This window comes from Podarcis cretensis, assembly GCF_951804945.1.
Source record: "Podarcis cretensis genome assembly, chromosome: 2".
Lineage (NCBI taxonomy): Eukaryota > Metazoa > Chordata > Lepidosauria > Squamata > Lacertidae > Podarcis > Podarcis cretensis.
The window spans coordinates 65,457,283-65,472,102 of NC_137171.1; the positions used below are offsets into that span (position 1 = coordinate 65,457,283).

General features: G+C 41.6%; 1 protein-coding gene and 1 long non-coding RNA gene across 8 annotated transcripts in view; one reads left to right on the forward strand and one right to left on the reverse strand.

Annotated features, from left to right (window-relative positions):
* Window positions 1–3,243, reverse strand: part of LOC307211614 — a 34,661-nt gene extending 31,418 nt beyond the window's left edge. The window contains exon 1 of the long non-coding RNA XR_013836536.1: window positions 3,167–3,243. This is a non-coding gene — a long non-coding RNA (uncharacterized lncRNA). The remainder of the gene's footprint in view (window positions 1–3,166) is intronic.
* Window positions 1–14,820, forward strand: part of GRIA1 (glutamate ionotropic receptor AMPA type subunit 1) — a 201,720-nt gene that overhangs the window by 111,354 nt on the left and 75,546 nt on the right. For all 7 annotated transcript variants that reach the window (XR_013836516.1, XM_079968219.1, XM_079968214.1 and 4 more), the window contains exons 3-5: window positions 2,650–2,889; window positions 4,435–4,619; window positions 9,520–9,573. Coding sequence is in view for 6 of the 7 variants with exons in the window: in XM_079968219.1 (XP_079824345.1) it covers window positions 2,650–2,889; window positions 4,435–4,619; window positions 9,520–9,573 (479 nt within the window). In the remaining variant the exon portion in view is untranslated. The remainder of the gene's footprint in view (window positions 1–2,649; window positions 2,890–4,434; window positions 4,620–9,519; window positions 9,574–14,820) is intronic.

Below are 14,820 nucleotides of genomic sequence, written 5' to 3' on the forward strand. Positions count from 1 at the left end.
GGCTATATAACCTCCAGTATCTGAGGGAGGAAGTTTTCCTTGCATAGTGGAATGCTTCCCCCTATGTCTCCCCTGCATATCCTCTCTGTGGGTGAATGTTTTTAATGTATTGCTCTTTCCTCTTTGTTTTAAATGTATCTACAGTATATGGGGTTTATTGTCTATTTGCTTGGTTGTTAAGTCGCTTTGAGTTGCCTCGGGCAATATAGAGCAAGAGACAAATTTAATAAATAAATGAATCTGCTCTAGGGATTCCTCAGTTTGGAAAGCATGAGGCACATATAGGGACAGAAGAAGAGGAAAATCCAGTTGTACGAGCAGAAATCCTTGTGAGGATGGGACTCTGTAGCTGAATACTGTCCAGAGGCAGTATTCAGTATGAACCCTCTTTGTGGGCTTCCTATAGACAGACTGGCTTCTGTGAGAACAAATGCCTTCAGCCTGATCTACCAGGGCTCCTTTTATGCTATGTACTTTAAATATATTGTGCTGTTGTGTGGTAAGGTGTTATATATATATATGATTGATTAATAAAAACCCAGTTTAATGTCTGAGGTAACATTAATGGTAATAACTCTTCTTTCAGCTTTTCAATGCTCCCTTTATGTTTCTTCCATATAAACATTAGAATTCTGAATGAGACCAAAGGCTATCTAGCCCAGCATTCTTCAGTGAGTTGATAATTCAGTATTTCTTGGCCTGGAAAAGTGAAGTCTGTTTCATTTACTCACATGTCCTTAAAGATAAATCAGCTTCAAACACACAGACTACTAAGGAAGCCACTGCAAAGTGGTAGGATAAACTGACATTTTAGAGCTTTATTGGATGGCCAAATGTTGATTTTATCATGAACTTTTTAAAGCAAAATTCAGGTTTGAAATATGAGACTTTAATGTGAATAGACAGGATTCCAGTCCTAACTTAGATGTTTTGATAACTACTAATTCTCCATGATGAGCCTGTTGATGACTCTTAATGACTGCAATAGGTCTTACAGGAAAAAGCAAGGGGTGAGAAGGTGAAAAATGGCTTTGTCATGTATAATGAGATAAGAATCCAATGTCTTTGTTAAGACCAGGTCTCTCCATGGTTTTAAGTTTGGTGATAAGTTGCAATTCAGCAGCTTCTCTTTCCAGTCTATTTCTGAAATTCCTTTGTAATAGAACAGCTACTTTGAGATCTTGTATAGAATGTCCTGGGAGATTGAAGTGTTCTCCTACTGGTTTCTCACCTTCTCACCCCATTCTTTTTCCTGTAAGACCTATTGCAGTCGTTAAGAGTCGTCAACAGGCTCATCACAGCTATCTGCCAATCACCCATTCCCACCACCCTTCTGAGTAATACCCCTCCCCACCTTCTCACTATATAGAAGGGTCTGGTGACTTCTGTTTCAGTGTATCTGAAGAAGTGTGCATGCACACGAAAGCTCATACCTAGAACTAACTTGGTTGGTCTTTAAGGTGCTACTGGAAGGAATTTTTTTTCTTTTATTTTGTTTTGATAGATCTGTACAGTTTGTTGCTATGATAATCCAACACCTCTTCTCAGTGAACTGTAAGTTTCCACTGGCTGTCAGAAGCATGTTGCTTTCATAAATGTTTATTATGTTGACTTCTTAGAACCATTTTTACCCAGTCCCTATGGGTTATATGTCACAGGATGATAGAGTCAGGCAACTCATAACACCACCCTTTTTTCCCTTTGCTTGAGTGAGTGTGTTGAATGCAACTGAAACCTGATATACAGCACACGCTATGACAAATATTCCACATGTGCAGGAATTCAATCTTTCCAGATAGAAATCTCTCTCCTCTCTCTTCCCTGCACACAGTTTGGGGATTCTCCTGACCCCTACCAACCCAAGAACCATTTTTTTTTGGGGGGGGGAGTTAGTCTGCTTGCATAGGGCTTACACTGATGTGGTTCATTAGGGGAGTCCTGCCCCCTGCTTTTTAAACCTAAGTTCCTCTGTTAAGTATTTGAGAAACCATCACTCCAGGCCTTTTAATCTCACATGAGAGCACAGACCTGCTGTTTCCAAAATAAATCATATAGAATGGACAGAAGTTATCTTCTATTAGTCAATGGGCCAGCAAGTTATCAACAAATGCACACTCATGATCTCTGATGAGTTCAGATCCAGAGCAGACTTCCAACTCTTTGTTCCTCCATGCTGTTTTTTTAAAAACATGTTTTGTTGGTTTCACACTTAAAACAGAATTACATAATAACAACAAATAAAACTCAATACCACCCTCCCCTCCCAGAGTGAGGTTTTGCCTCTATGTAAGTTCTAAGTAATGAATTGAAAGTGTCATTCCACAGTGCTCCATGTGTTTTTGGTGAAGGAAACTATGTGCAGTGGATTGCACATGCTGCCTATTGCATGGGGGGGGGGCGTGTCCATCAAATTGTCAGTTGTCCTCAAGTTGGAAGGTGACTGTCTGTAGTGGGAAGCCTCCCTGCATATTTCTAAACCAAGATAATTCCTGAATAGGCTAAACTTTCTTGATTACTTCAGACCTTGAGGCTTTCATTCAATGAGATGTGCAGTAGTTTTGAATCATACATATACTTGCGAAGATAAAATGAAAATGAGCCTAATCTTTTTGCTGCCTCTCTGACTGACTTCTCCCCCCCCCTTCTTAGTCTGTTCACAGTTTTCCAAGGGTGTCTACGCTATCTTTGGCTTTTATGAGAGGAGGACTGTCAACATGCTCACATCCTTCTGTGGGGCACTCCACGTCTGCTTTGTAACACCCAGCTTCCCTGTCGACACATCCAATCAATTTGTTCTTCAGCTGCGCCCAGAACTACAGGATGCCCTCATCAGTGTTATAGAATATTACAAGTGCCAGAAATTTATGTATATTTATGACGCTGACCGGGGTGAGTCTGAGTGAAGTGTGACACACAGCAGGATTGGTGAGGGAGGGGGAGTAGGGAAGAAGACTCCTTGTTAGTCATAGAATGCACCAAGGCCATCGGATCAAATTTCATTTCCCCCATAATTGTACTTGTTATTTTAGTCATTTCTTCCTTTTTTAACCAATTTTCACTTCACAAAGTGTTATACATAACATTATTAAAACAGTGAGCACCAGTGACAATTATACAATAAAATAAAAAATACAAATGGGGCAAATAATAATAATAATAATAATACCTTTTTAAAAGCCCATTTCAGCATCTTCTCCCATCCCGTCAGGGCAAGAACCACTGGTGGCAGTTGGGTGGGGAGGCCCATCTCTGGGAGCAGAATATTGGCAGCTCACTAAGCATCTTTACTAACCTGAGTTAGGCAAGTCACCATAAAATGGCTTCAGCATCAGTCCTCTCCAAACCTGCAGTATGGGAACAACAATACTAGCCTATCTTACAGGTTTGCTGAAAAGTATGTGACATGAGTCATTGCTTTCCCTTCAGTATATAAGTGGGGCTTTTTTTTAAGGCCTGTAATTCCCTCAGATGGAAAACTTGAGGGGTTCTCACAACAGGGAGGCCACACTTTATCAGATATTATTATTATTATTATTATTAATAATAATAATAATAATAATACCCCACCCATCTGGCTGGGTTTCCCCAGCCACTTTGGGCGGCTCCCAACCGAATATACTATGCTTACAGAACCCCTCACAATTCTGTTCCTATATTAATGGAGTTAACTTGACTCACTTTATCAGTTAAGTAAAATTCTCTGCATTCTTTAGTGTTGGTTTGTGGGTCTGGTATGCTAAAGAGTCCATCTGTCTTTAGAATTTAAGGTCAGTTCCTTTCAGTCATGTATTGAGCCTTGCCCATGGCCACAACCCTGCAGCGGGGAAGAACGGAACCTGTACACTCCTCAGCTGCCGTCTTCTCACATAAATGTTTGAAACTTCAATCACACTGTATATGTAAATGTTGCATATTAAATTGCCCTGAAGCTGATAGATATACAGTCATACCTTGGTTCTCAAATGTAATTTGTTCCGGAAGTCCGTCCAACTTTCAAAAACGTTTGAAAACCAAGGTGCAGCTTCCGATTGGCTGCAGGAGCTTCCTGCACTCAGTCGGAAGCCACTTAAGCCGCGTCGGATGTTCGGCTTCCAAAAAATATTTGCAAACTCATTTCTGGGTTTGTGGCTGTAGGGGAGCCAAAACGTACAAGTGCCAAGGCATCCCAGAATCAAGGTACGACTGTAGTGGTAGGCTGTACTTCCAAATAAATCATTTACAATGGTCACAATATTACTGACAGTTGTACAAGGAAAGCCATTTAGAAGAACTAACCCTGGGATTCATAGATTTGATATACTGTGCATGGTGGTTTTGATATAAGTCACTTTGGAAATGTTCTGCCTTAAAAGGTGGCATATGAATTTTTTGGGGGGAGGAAATGATAAATGATTTATTTCTTCTCTCCCCCCCCCCCATCTCATCCCATCTCAGGTTTGTCAGTACTTCAGAAAGTGTTGGATACAGCTGCAGAAAAAAACTGGCAGGTGACAGCTGTCAATATAATGACAACAACAGAAGAAGAGTACAAGTCACTCTTCCAGAACCTGGAGAAGAAGAAGGAGCGGGTGGTGGTGGTGGACTGTGAATCAGAGCGGCTCAACGCTATCTTGGGCAAGGTGAGTGCCAATATTAAGTGCTGCTGAGACAGGAAAAAACAAGGAGTCTTATGGCACCCAAAAAGCTACCATATTTTTTACAGGAAAGTGGGTTTTAATCCACAAACATTTATGTCAGAATAAACATGTTACCCTTTTAAGACACTTTATATGTTTCCCCCCCTACTGCAGACTAGCAGGCTCTGAATGTTTTCCTGAGTCAATAAAATTTATTTGAAGGAATTTAATAAGTAGATATTTGTATGGAATTTTCATTGCTGATTTGCTAATATTTTTATTCTAAGCCATTTGGGGGGCCTCTTTGGGACTGTAACATTTAACATGATATAGTCTCTCCATAAGATGGCTTTTTTTATATAAAAAAGGGGATATCTTAATAATTAAGTTCTATTTACTCCAATACATTTTGCAACCTTAAATTCTGCTAGAGTCCACTAAATTTCCAGAAGTCACTTTTATGTTGTGTGAAAGATTACATTAAAAAGGGAGAAATTAACAGGTAGGGAAACAGGAAGACAGAATAATGTGCCATCTGATTAATAATAATAATAATAATAATAATAATAATAGCCCTACACTTCCTGGTCTCCCATCTAGTTCTCAGTCATACCATAATATTATTCTGCAGATATTTCAGTGGATCCCTGAAGCTATCACCTTATTTCTTCTATATTGCCTTCAACGTTCCCAAGATTATTTATTTCTTCATTCATTATTTCAATTTATATTCCTCCCTTCCTGCCAAAGGAGGCCAGAGAGGCAAACACATTATTTATTTATTTTTAAAAACCAGTTAAAAATATTATCTCAACCAGAGATCTCAGGGCTATCGGGATGGATGTCTTTTAACCATCAAATGTGTGGGTAAACAGGAATGTTTGTAAGTTCCTCGTGCAAATCCACAATGATGGAGACAGACACACCTCACCAGCGATGCCATGAATATGAAAATGATTTTTCACTTCTGATATGAAAAGTCCTTCTTCACTGTTGTGGTTCAGTGCTCTGAACAGACAACAGGTTTGAAACTATCATCATCTGTTCTATGTAAGATATAAACAACCAAATGTGTAAATGAGTCACAATTAAGTCAATTTTGCATGTGACACAACAGATATGAATTGTAAAAACACCACAATTGTATTCACACAAAGTGGCCCCAGTAGGCCATACCAGTATATGGGAAGGCAGAAATAGCTGCAGAGATAAATGGATGCCTTTTGCAAATCCATATACAGGTAGCTTGTTTGCGCTGGTGCATGAAAAATTGCCTATGACAAAACAGCTGCTGTGCTGTAATTCTGGGATTAGAGTGTTTATCAGATTAATCTCACTGTTCCCCTGGGCTCATCCCATCTGTTTATTTGTAGTCACCTGTTGCCTTATGCCTGAAACCTGAACTGTGATTTATGCTGCTGAGGAGCTATGCTTTCATTCCAGAGATATTCAGCAGTGATGCCAGAAATTTAATAAATAGTAGTAAACACAGATCCACAATTCTTCAGTATACACTTTACAACTGAAACATAATAACAGAAGGGAAGTCAGTAGGATTTGACTCAGGTTTCCTTCTCTGGGTGAAAAAACTTTTATCTTTGGACTACAAAATAAACACTGAATGGTGAAATTCACAACATGTTCCAGGCTTGTAGGTTTAACTTCCCTGCATCTGCATCTGGTTCTTACATTTTAAGACACAGTGGTAGATAGAAGTCCTTTAAAAATTCATTTTGCATCACATTTCGTTTGATTTGCATTTGGTGGATTGCCAGAGATGATTGACAACATGTGTAACTTAAACCTATTTCCTATCTCTTTCAATAAATAAAGACACACACAAGCCAGCCCTTTAGGTAACAGGCCACAATCCAAGCTTCCTTACGCAGAAGGAAAAAGGAAATAGCATCAGGAGGCACAACATGTTATTTGACCATAAAGGCTAACAGAAACATATAGTTTTAGCCCAAACATATATTAATTGTTTGGATATATGTTAGTGTCTTTTAAGAGAGCCATGGAAGAAAAAGGTTTCCCAGGGGAGTTTTTTTATCGCAGTGCCACACTCTTGAGAGGGAACTAGGAGGTTGAATTTATACCCAGCATATAAATATTAAAGGGGGGGGGGATAGTAATTGTATACACACTGAAGTAAGTGGGCCTGTATGCAGGAGCTCTATTCACATTCTTTTTATATAAAATATATCTTATGAGATAACAGTTTTCTGGGTTTGTTTTTGTACATACATCTGCAAACAGTGAGAAACAGACGACATAATTTTAAAACAACTGCCTCGCTTTCCATATTCATTTTGTTCTAGTTATTTCCAATCTGCACTGATGGCTCATAAGGCAGTCCTTTTCTTTTCCTGCCTGGCAATTGTACCCTAAAATATCATGAAGCTTAAGCCACTTCCTGGGTTCAGGAGAAATCCATGCAACTGAAATGAGCCTTTTGTGAAAGATCATGCTGATCTGCAGACGTTCCAGACTCATTTGCTGCAGTCATTATTTAATTATCCCACCCAGGAGATCTGCCTGGTGTGAAAGGTGGTGGAGCCTTACTTATTTGTATCCAGAAGTGCTAACAAATGTCTGCTCTGATAACACTAATTGAGGTGCTGGGTTATTAGCATAGGACTCAGACAGCTTTTAATGTATACTCAAGAGCATTTCTGCAAAAGGCTAAGGCAGGTGAGCCAGTTAACATATGAACAAGTGTCCAATAACCACTAATCCATTTGGTGATAATTGTAATGCCAGGGATCTTTATGACATTGTTGAGTATTCCTACAGATCCCACCCGGGCACTGATATTTACTTGAAAACCCATCCACACTTTTTCATTCTCTGGTCACGTGCTCTATTAAAAAGAAATCAGAAGGTCCCAGAATTTAATTTGTATTGTACCTATTCTTGTCTGTAGCTAAAAAAGCTCATAAAGATGCAGGAGTGGGTGGGAAGAAATGGACAGAAATAGCTCAGGGTTGCTGTCCTGCCACTCTCCTCTCCATTTCCCAATAGGTAGCATTGCCAGTGTTTTGGTTCATGCAAATTCAATAAGAGCTCAGCCCAAGCATATACTGTGCTGGTAGGGGACGGGGCGAAAGTGGATGGAAAAAACAATGTCAATAAAAGCAGATGAGGATGAGTGCAACTAACTTTGCCCTTTAGAAAGAGTCTCTTCAGTTCCGCAAAGGCAATGGAAAGATATCTATTACTGGCAAAGGAACCCGACAGCATTATGAGCCATTCAGCATTTATAGTGACAAAGAACAGTAAAACTGTCTGCATTCAGCCCTGCAAAGGTCATGGTGCTGGGGAGAGAAATTCACAGACAACACTACACGTTTGTTATAGAGGAATGCCATATATAAACTTATAATGTTGCACAGGCTAGATCTGCGTGCCCTTGGGGCCACCTTTGCTCTCCAGACATGGTGCAGATTGTCCACAGTTAAATGCTGCTGTGCCCATTTAACCGGAATATAACCTTTAATGTGAGCGGGAACCTGAGAATGTTTATAAACCCCATAACCCTGGAATATGGCATAATGGTGAGGGTTTCCATACCATTTACAGACCTGCAATAGGCTCTTCTTGCAAACTGTAGGTGCTGACCAGAAAGGAAATGCCTTGAGCATTAATTGCACCCAGGGATACTCAATTCAGTACCTTTCTGCCTTTTAGTGCCTATGGGTGAAGACCTCTGCCCTTAGGCCGTTCAGCCAGTCCTTTAGTTCTGCTGGGGAAGTCACTGAGGGAAGCTCAGAAAAAATAAAGTATCATCCCAGAATTATCATAGAAGTCACCCCCGAAAATATGTGGTGGCTGAGAGTGGCACTTTCTCAGGAGTAATCTGTTGTGGGGATGGGAGCATACATGCTGGGCCAGAGCCAGTGGGTGAGGTCAAAGCCCAAAATGGGCAGGGTCACTCTTTTAATCTATTTCTGCTACCTTCTTTCTATCTCTCTGCCACCCTGTTTCCTCTTGCCCCTCACAGAAATGAGGGCTGAAAGTTTCCCACCTCCTATTTAAACCATGACACACTGCTACAGAAGTCAGACATGTTAACCATGGCAGGAAAATGAAACCTCCATGTGCAGAGACATCCTACCTCTGAATATCTGAAAAATAATCTGGGGAGGCCATGCCCTGTTTGCCAGGTTGATACACTTAGCTGGTTGCTGTTGAAACCTCAAGGCAGTTCTCATATTGTCCTTCTGCTCTCACAAAGACATAGCTTGTGCTTCTTTTTTTCACCTGCTTCTGCTGTCATACGAGAAGTAAGCATTCCACCTCTTCCCCCATCTGTGAGATGGTCTGTGGGCCCCTGAAAACCCCAGGAGTTCATGGAGGCCAGTCCAGGTGAAGTCTGCAAGTCCCATTTGAGACATTACAGCAAAAGCTGAAAAAGCAAAAGGCAAACTCCCTCAGCCTTTTGTGTGCTCTACCATTGTCTAATACACAAGCCAGCCCTGGAAGATATGACAGCAAACTGCTCCTGTCAGTAGCGGTGATCATCATCGCCCTTTGCTTGTGAGATAGAGAGCAGCATAATTTTCTAAAACATTTACGATGCATGAGGATAATGTATTATGCGTTTGCACCCTACTTTGGGGATATAGTAACTGTACTCATTTTGCAACTTCTTCCTTGCTTATTCCGATCACGTAGCAACTGTAACCCCATGTGTCATTACAGACAGTTTCTTCTAGCTTGAATATGGGAATGGGTTTGTGTTTTTTTAAGTAGCTTCTCAGTAGTCATGATGCAAATATTCTCATTTATAGTACAACTGAACTAAAATAATTGCAGAAGCAGGAGAGACATTGTGAAAGTCTCCTTGTTTTACCAGTAAATTATACTGCTAAATAAAATGTTTTGTGTTTCACCACCACAGATCATCAAGCTTGGAAAAAATGGGATAGGCTACCACTATATTCTTGCAACTCTGGTAAGCTGGATGTTGTTTGCTTTCTATTGCCTACATGTCTTTTCTGAGCATTTTTAAAAATTAGTTATAAATTCAGCACTTAGGGAAACTTAGAGTGGAATTTAGGGTGGCTTTAAACACCCAACAGTGCAACATAGTGGACTGTTACCCTTCATCCAATTATACACAATGGTACATATAGATGTGCTCATCTGCATGTGTGGTGTTCCAACATGACTCTTGAAAATAAGTGCTTTTGTTTTGGAGTGCTGTGTTAGCACGCGTTGTTGCATACACCACAAGAGGTGCGTGGTATAACAAACCCTATCTGTACGTTCCTTACATTTAAAGCACATGATCTTTCCAAATTATTCTGGGAACTGTAGTTTAATGGTGCTTGGGAATGTGGCTCTGTGACAGGCAGACTATGGTTCCCGTGAACCTTTAAATGTGTTTTAAATGTAGGTTGTGTATGCAGCCTGGAACTTGCTGAACCAGCCAACACTCGGTAGAAGGTAGTGCGATAATTCAGGTGTAGGGTGAAAAACAAGACTGCAGACAAAGTTAAACCAAAACAAATCAGCTTTAACCAAAGGAAGACATTTAAACAGTTATTTTGTTAAAGGCAGGAAGAAATTTATTTATAATCATTTGGGTGAGTTAACCATGCACAGAACTACAATTCTCAGAGTGGTTTAATAATCAGTCACTCTTCCCAGGATCTTTGGGAATTGAAGCTCTGTGAGGGAAATAGGGGTCACCTAACTGTTAGGATATTTCCGTTCCACCTTAAATGGTCAGGCATGATTGTTGTGTATCACATGCCTGTTGGCTTCCAGCTTCTCGCTGGGAACTTCCGTTTTGTATATAGCTTTTGTTCTGGCTGTTTTCCTGGACACGGAGGCAAGCAGTCATGTTTTTCCTTTGTGCTGATCTACTTTGAATAAAGCTGTAAATATGCTCTCCTGTCAGCGTCTTTCGCTGTGGAGACTCTGCAGAAAGGGTGTGCACGAGTCTTGAAATGTATCTGAGGCTTGTGTCACTAATTGACTGATGCTGTTCCACGGGAGACCGGTGATCATCCGGAGATGACTGAGGCCTGCCTGATGGCTCCGTCTCCCTGGCTGTATCCCAGCACCTGTAACAAACCACAGTTACCAGGATCCTTTGAAGGAAGCTATGGTTGCTTAAAGTGGGATGATACTGTTATAAATGTATAGTGCAAGTGGGCCCTCATAGTCTGGCCAGAGCAGGAGAAGAAAAGATACCAGTCTTGACTGCATTGCACACTTTTGCAAATAGGCATTTAGATTAATGTATGGTTATACTATTTTCAGATCCTGAAATACATGAGGTTTTGATTTTTGCTTTCAAAAGTCCTTTTAACATTCGAGTGGAGTTAATATTCAGATGCAGGAACTAGCATGCAAATTGAAAATACCTTGTTTGTGTGTGAACCTGGATAACAGGCATTTGGCAGGTCCCTATGAAAAGACTGTTCATTCTCCAGAGATGTTTAGTCTCTTAGTTCTCTGGTGAGAATGCCAATAATGGTTTAAGAGTTTGTTATTGTGTATGTCATGGCCACATGGCTTCAATATGTCCGCACTTCCAAACTCATTTAATCTAGGCCACCACACAGCTATAAGCAGGCAGTAATGACATTCACTTTCTACTAAACTGCACTGCATTTTAGTCAGTGTACCAAAAGTGAAGTGTTCCATGTCCCATTAGCAATCCCAGGAGCCCTCTCAGCAAAAGAACAGATTGGGACTTCAGTCAACTACAATATTCTAGTTAAAACTGACTCAGTGGTAAACATCATTTTATTGAAGTACTCCAGTGTTAAAGAAAGAGAGCCTGGGCTCCCCCTCCCGCCACACTCCCATTATGCCAGACAGAACCAGGGCAGCATGTAAATAATGTGATAAACTGGGGTTTGGAACCACAGGACAAATGTGGTTCACCCAGATCTCTATATTTGGCCCTTAGGACTTTCCATAGACCACACCCCTTACCAGGCCACTCCCTCCTCTACTTAGGCTGCTTTGACACTGCTTTGTGTTCCTTGGGTGCTTTTGGGTGGTTGAAAAATGTCCTTTTTGAGGCCTGCACCCTCTTTTGTTCCATTTTTTTTTTATTTTGGTGATGCATATCCTCTTTTTTGTGATCTGTACTGTTATGTACTGAACTTGGATCCTAGAACAATAGGCAGGTAGGATCCTAGAAGGCAGCAACCTGATTGGTCTGCAGGAGCCACCCAATCCAGCTCCAGGAGGAAGTGAATCAGCAACCTGATTGGCCTGCATGAACAGTCCAATCAGGCTCCAGGAGGGGAGTTCAATCAGCCAATCACACAGGACTCATTCTGTAAATAATGTATAGTAGTACCTCGGGTTAAGAACTTAATTCGTTCTGGAGGTCCGTTCTTAACCTGAAACTGTTCTTAACCTGAAGCACCACTTTATCTAATGGGGCCTCCCGCTGCTGCCGTGCCACTGGAACACAATTTCTGTTCTCATCCTGAAGCAAAGTTCTTAACCTGAGGTACTATTTCTGGGTTAGTGGAGTCTGCAACCTGAAGCATCTGTAACCTGAGGTACCACTGTCTATATAGCCAGAGGTTTTAGGGGAAAGCACTCACTCACTGTTTACCATGAGCTGAAGTAAAGAGCATGAAATCAACACTCAAATACGAGTATATTTCATGTATGAAATTTGAAATGAATTTTGTAAGTTCTTCCTCCTGCGAAACTTGATGCATTTCACTGGTATTTTTCATAGACTGGTTTTTTGGGGAAGGGGTTTTTCATGCATGCATGCATGCATACATAAAAGATGGCAATTGAAAGGTCCATCTGCATATTTTCTGTTGAAAATACTTGGTGGTTGTTTTGGTTTTAAGAGATTGCCTGGAACTCCCTTTGGGGTATTCTGCTCAGCTATAAAATCTCCACACACGCGGAGAAAAAGAGAAAGAGAGAGAGAGAAAGAGAGAGAGAGAGAAAATGAAGGGAGCTAAGCTCTGCTCCCCCCACCTCAGTTGCTACCCCCACCACCACCCTCCATCTCAAGGAAGACACAGTTCTGAAATGTGAAGCTTCCTCCTACCTGTTGACACCCCCCGTCTGATTTTGAACCCTGCACTCATTCGTATTTCCCCGCTCACGTTATCGGTGTTGCACCTGAGCAGAATACCTGAATAGGGCTTGAGTTTACAGCTCAGTTTTTCCTACCCTCTGCATGTGCTGCTATCAAATATATAATATGACTTACGTTCCAACTGCCATGATTTGCCATTGCTACAGTTCTTCACAGTCAGCAATTGTGAAAGAGCAGAAACTGAAAACACACCCAGGCTAGTGAAATGCATTGTAATTTCACCCCCTGGGCTTCTTGACATAGTGAAAATGCAAGCCACACTCCATCTTGTTTAAGAAGTCTGTGCATGTATGTATGCCTTTAGAAGGTAATTCTAGTAAAATCATTTGGTGCATTATATCTTTTCCTGCAGCTTGGCACTGAAAATCAAAGTGTATGGCCATCACTCATTAAATATTATGCTCCCGTCGAATCAAACTGTAACTACCATTTCCCCCCAGCTAGTCCTGAGACCTTGCTATAATATATAAGATAAAAGTGAATACACAATTGTTACCAAATACTATAGGCTGTGTGCTAAGTGGATAGTTGCATAAGCTTCAGAATATAGTTGCCATTGTTTTCAAATCGGTACTGGATCATTCAGTTGCTTTTAGTTAGGAACGGTTCTTGTGATAGGACTGCCAAGTTCATACGTGGTGAGCTGTCTGAGTGAACTGGCTCTCCTTTGTGGACTGGCTTGCATTGCCTTTTCTGTATCCACATGACTGCAAGCAGCCATCTTGCAGAGGCAGTAATCAAAAGTTTACCCGTGGTGCTCAGATGTGGTCCTAGTCAGGCCAAAACTACAGCATTTCCAGCTCTGGCTGTTGCACTCATAAATTAAATGCTTAAAAATGATCTTCACCCCTCAGGAGCACCATTTGCTTTGATTTTCTGCAACACGGAGAAGAAAACTGTGAATTGTGCAGCTCTTCAATGGGGGGCAATCAAGCATTTTGGGCTTCCTCCAAGCAGGTGGCCCAGATGCCGTGCTTCTTATGAAAATATGTCTACATGCACAGAGTAAGAAAATTCACCCTTTGGTGATTTTTTTAAACACCCTGATTAACACCAAGCTAAAGGAGGTTCTAAGGGACGCAGGTGGCGCTGTGGGTTAAAGCCTCAGCGCCTAGGACTTGCCGATCGAAAGGTCGGCAGTTCGAATCCCTGCGGCGGGGTGCGCTCCCGCTGCTCGGTCCCAGCGCCTGCCAACCTAGCAGTTCAAAAGCACCCCCGGGTGCAAGTAGATAAATAGGGACCGCTTACCAGCGGGAAGGTAAACGGCGTTTCCGTGTGCGGCTCTGGCTCGCCAGAGCAGTGATGTCACGCTGGCCACGTGACCCGGAAGTGTCTCCGGACAGCGCTGGCCCCTGGCCTCTTGAGTGAGATGGGCGCACAACCCCAGAGTCTGTCAAGACTGGCCCGTACGGGCAGGGGTACCTTTACCTTTACCTTTTTAAAGGAGGTTCTTAAAAAAATCAATTCAAGTTCTATTATCTTAAGCATGGGTCTTAAGAAGCCTCTGGTAAGCTGGGTTAAAGGTAGTTTGAAGATCATCACAGGTATTTCAGAGTGGAAGCACATACTGTTCCTGCCCTAGCCATCACCAAAAAAAGAAATTGTGTGTACAGAGTGAAGGGGGGCAGGAGGAAAGAACCATGGGGCAGAGAAGAAGCTGGGGGGGGGGGAGTGCTGTCCCCTCCTTGCACTCATGCACTGTGTGCACCTAATTTTTCAGGAGCTAAAATGGCTCATTTTGATGAGCAAACAGCAGTTTTAACAGCCCTGCTTGTAAGCAAACATTGTATAAAATGGAGTGCTGTATTTTTATTTTTTATTTTTTGCAGCCAACAGCACACAGAAACTGATGTTTTCCTGGCAGGAACAGCTTTTCTAACAAAATGCCTGTTTACTACATGAAACTGCAAATTACTTTTTCATGTTCACAGACAGTTTTGTATTCCAGAAAAGTGCACGAGTTCTGATCCAAAGGGCCTCTTCGGCTGAGCAATGTACAAGGGGACACACAAACCACTTTCCCTCAATTTCTGTCTTTCCTACATAACGTAGGAAGCAGAGGCTTGTGTATCACCACTGTAAGAGAGAATCATGTAGTTCTACCCA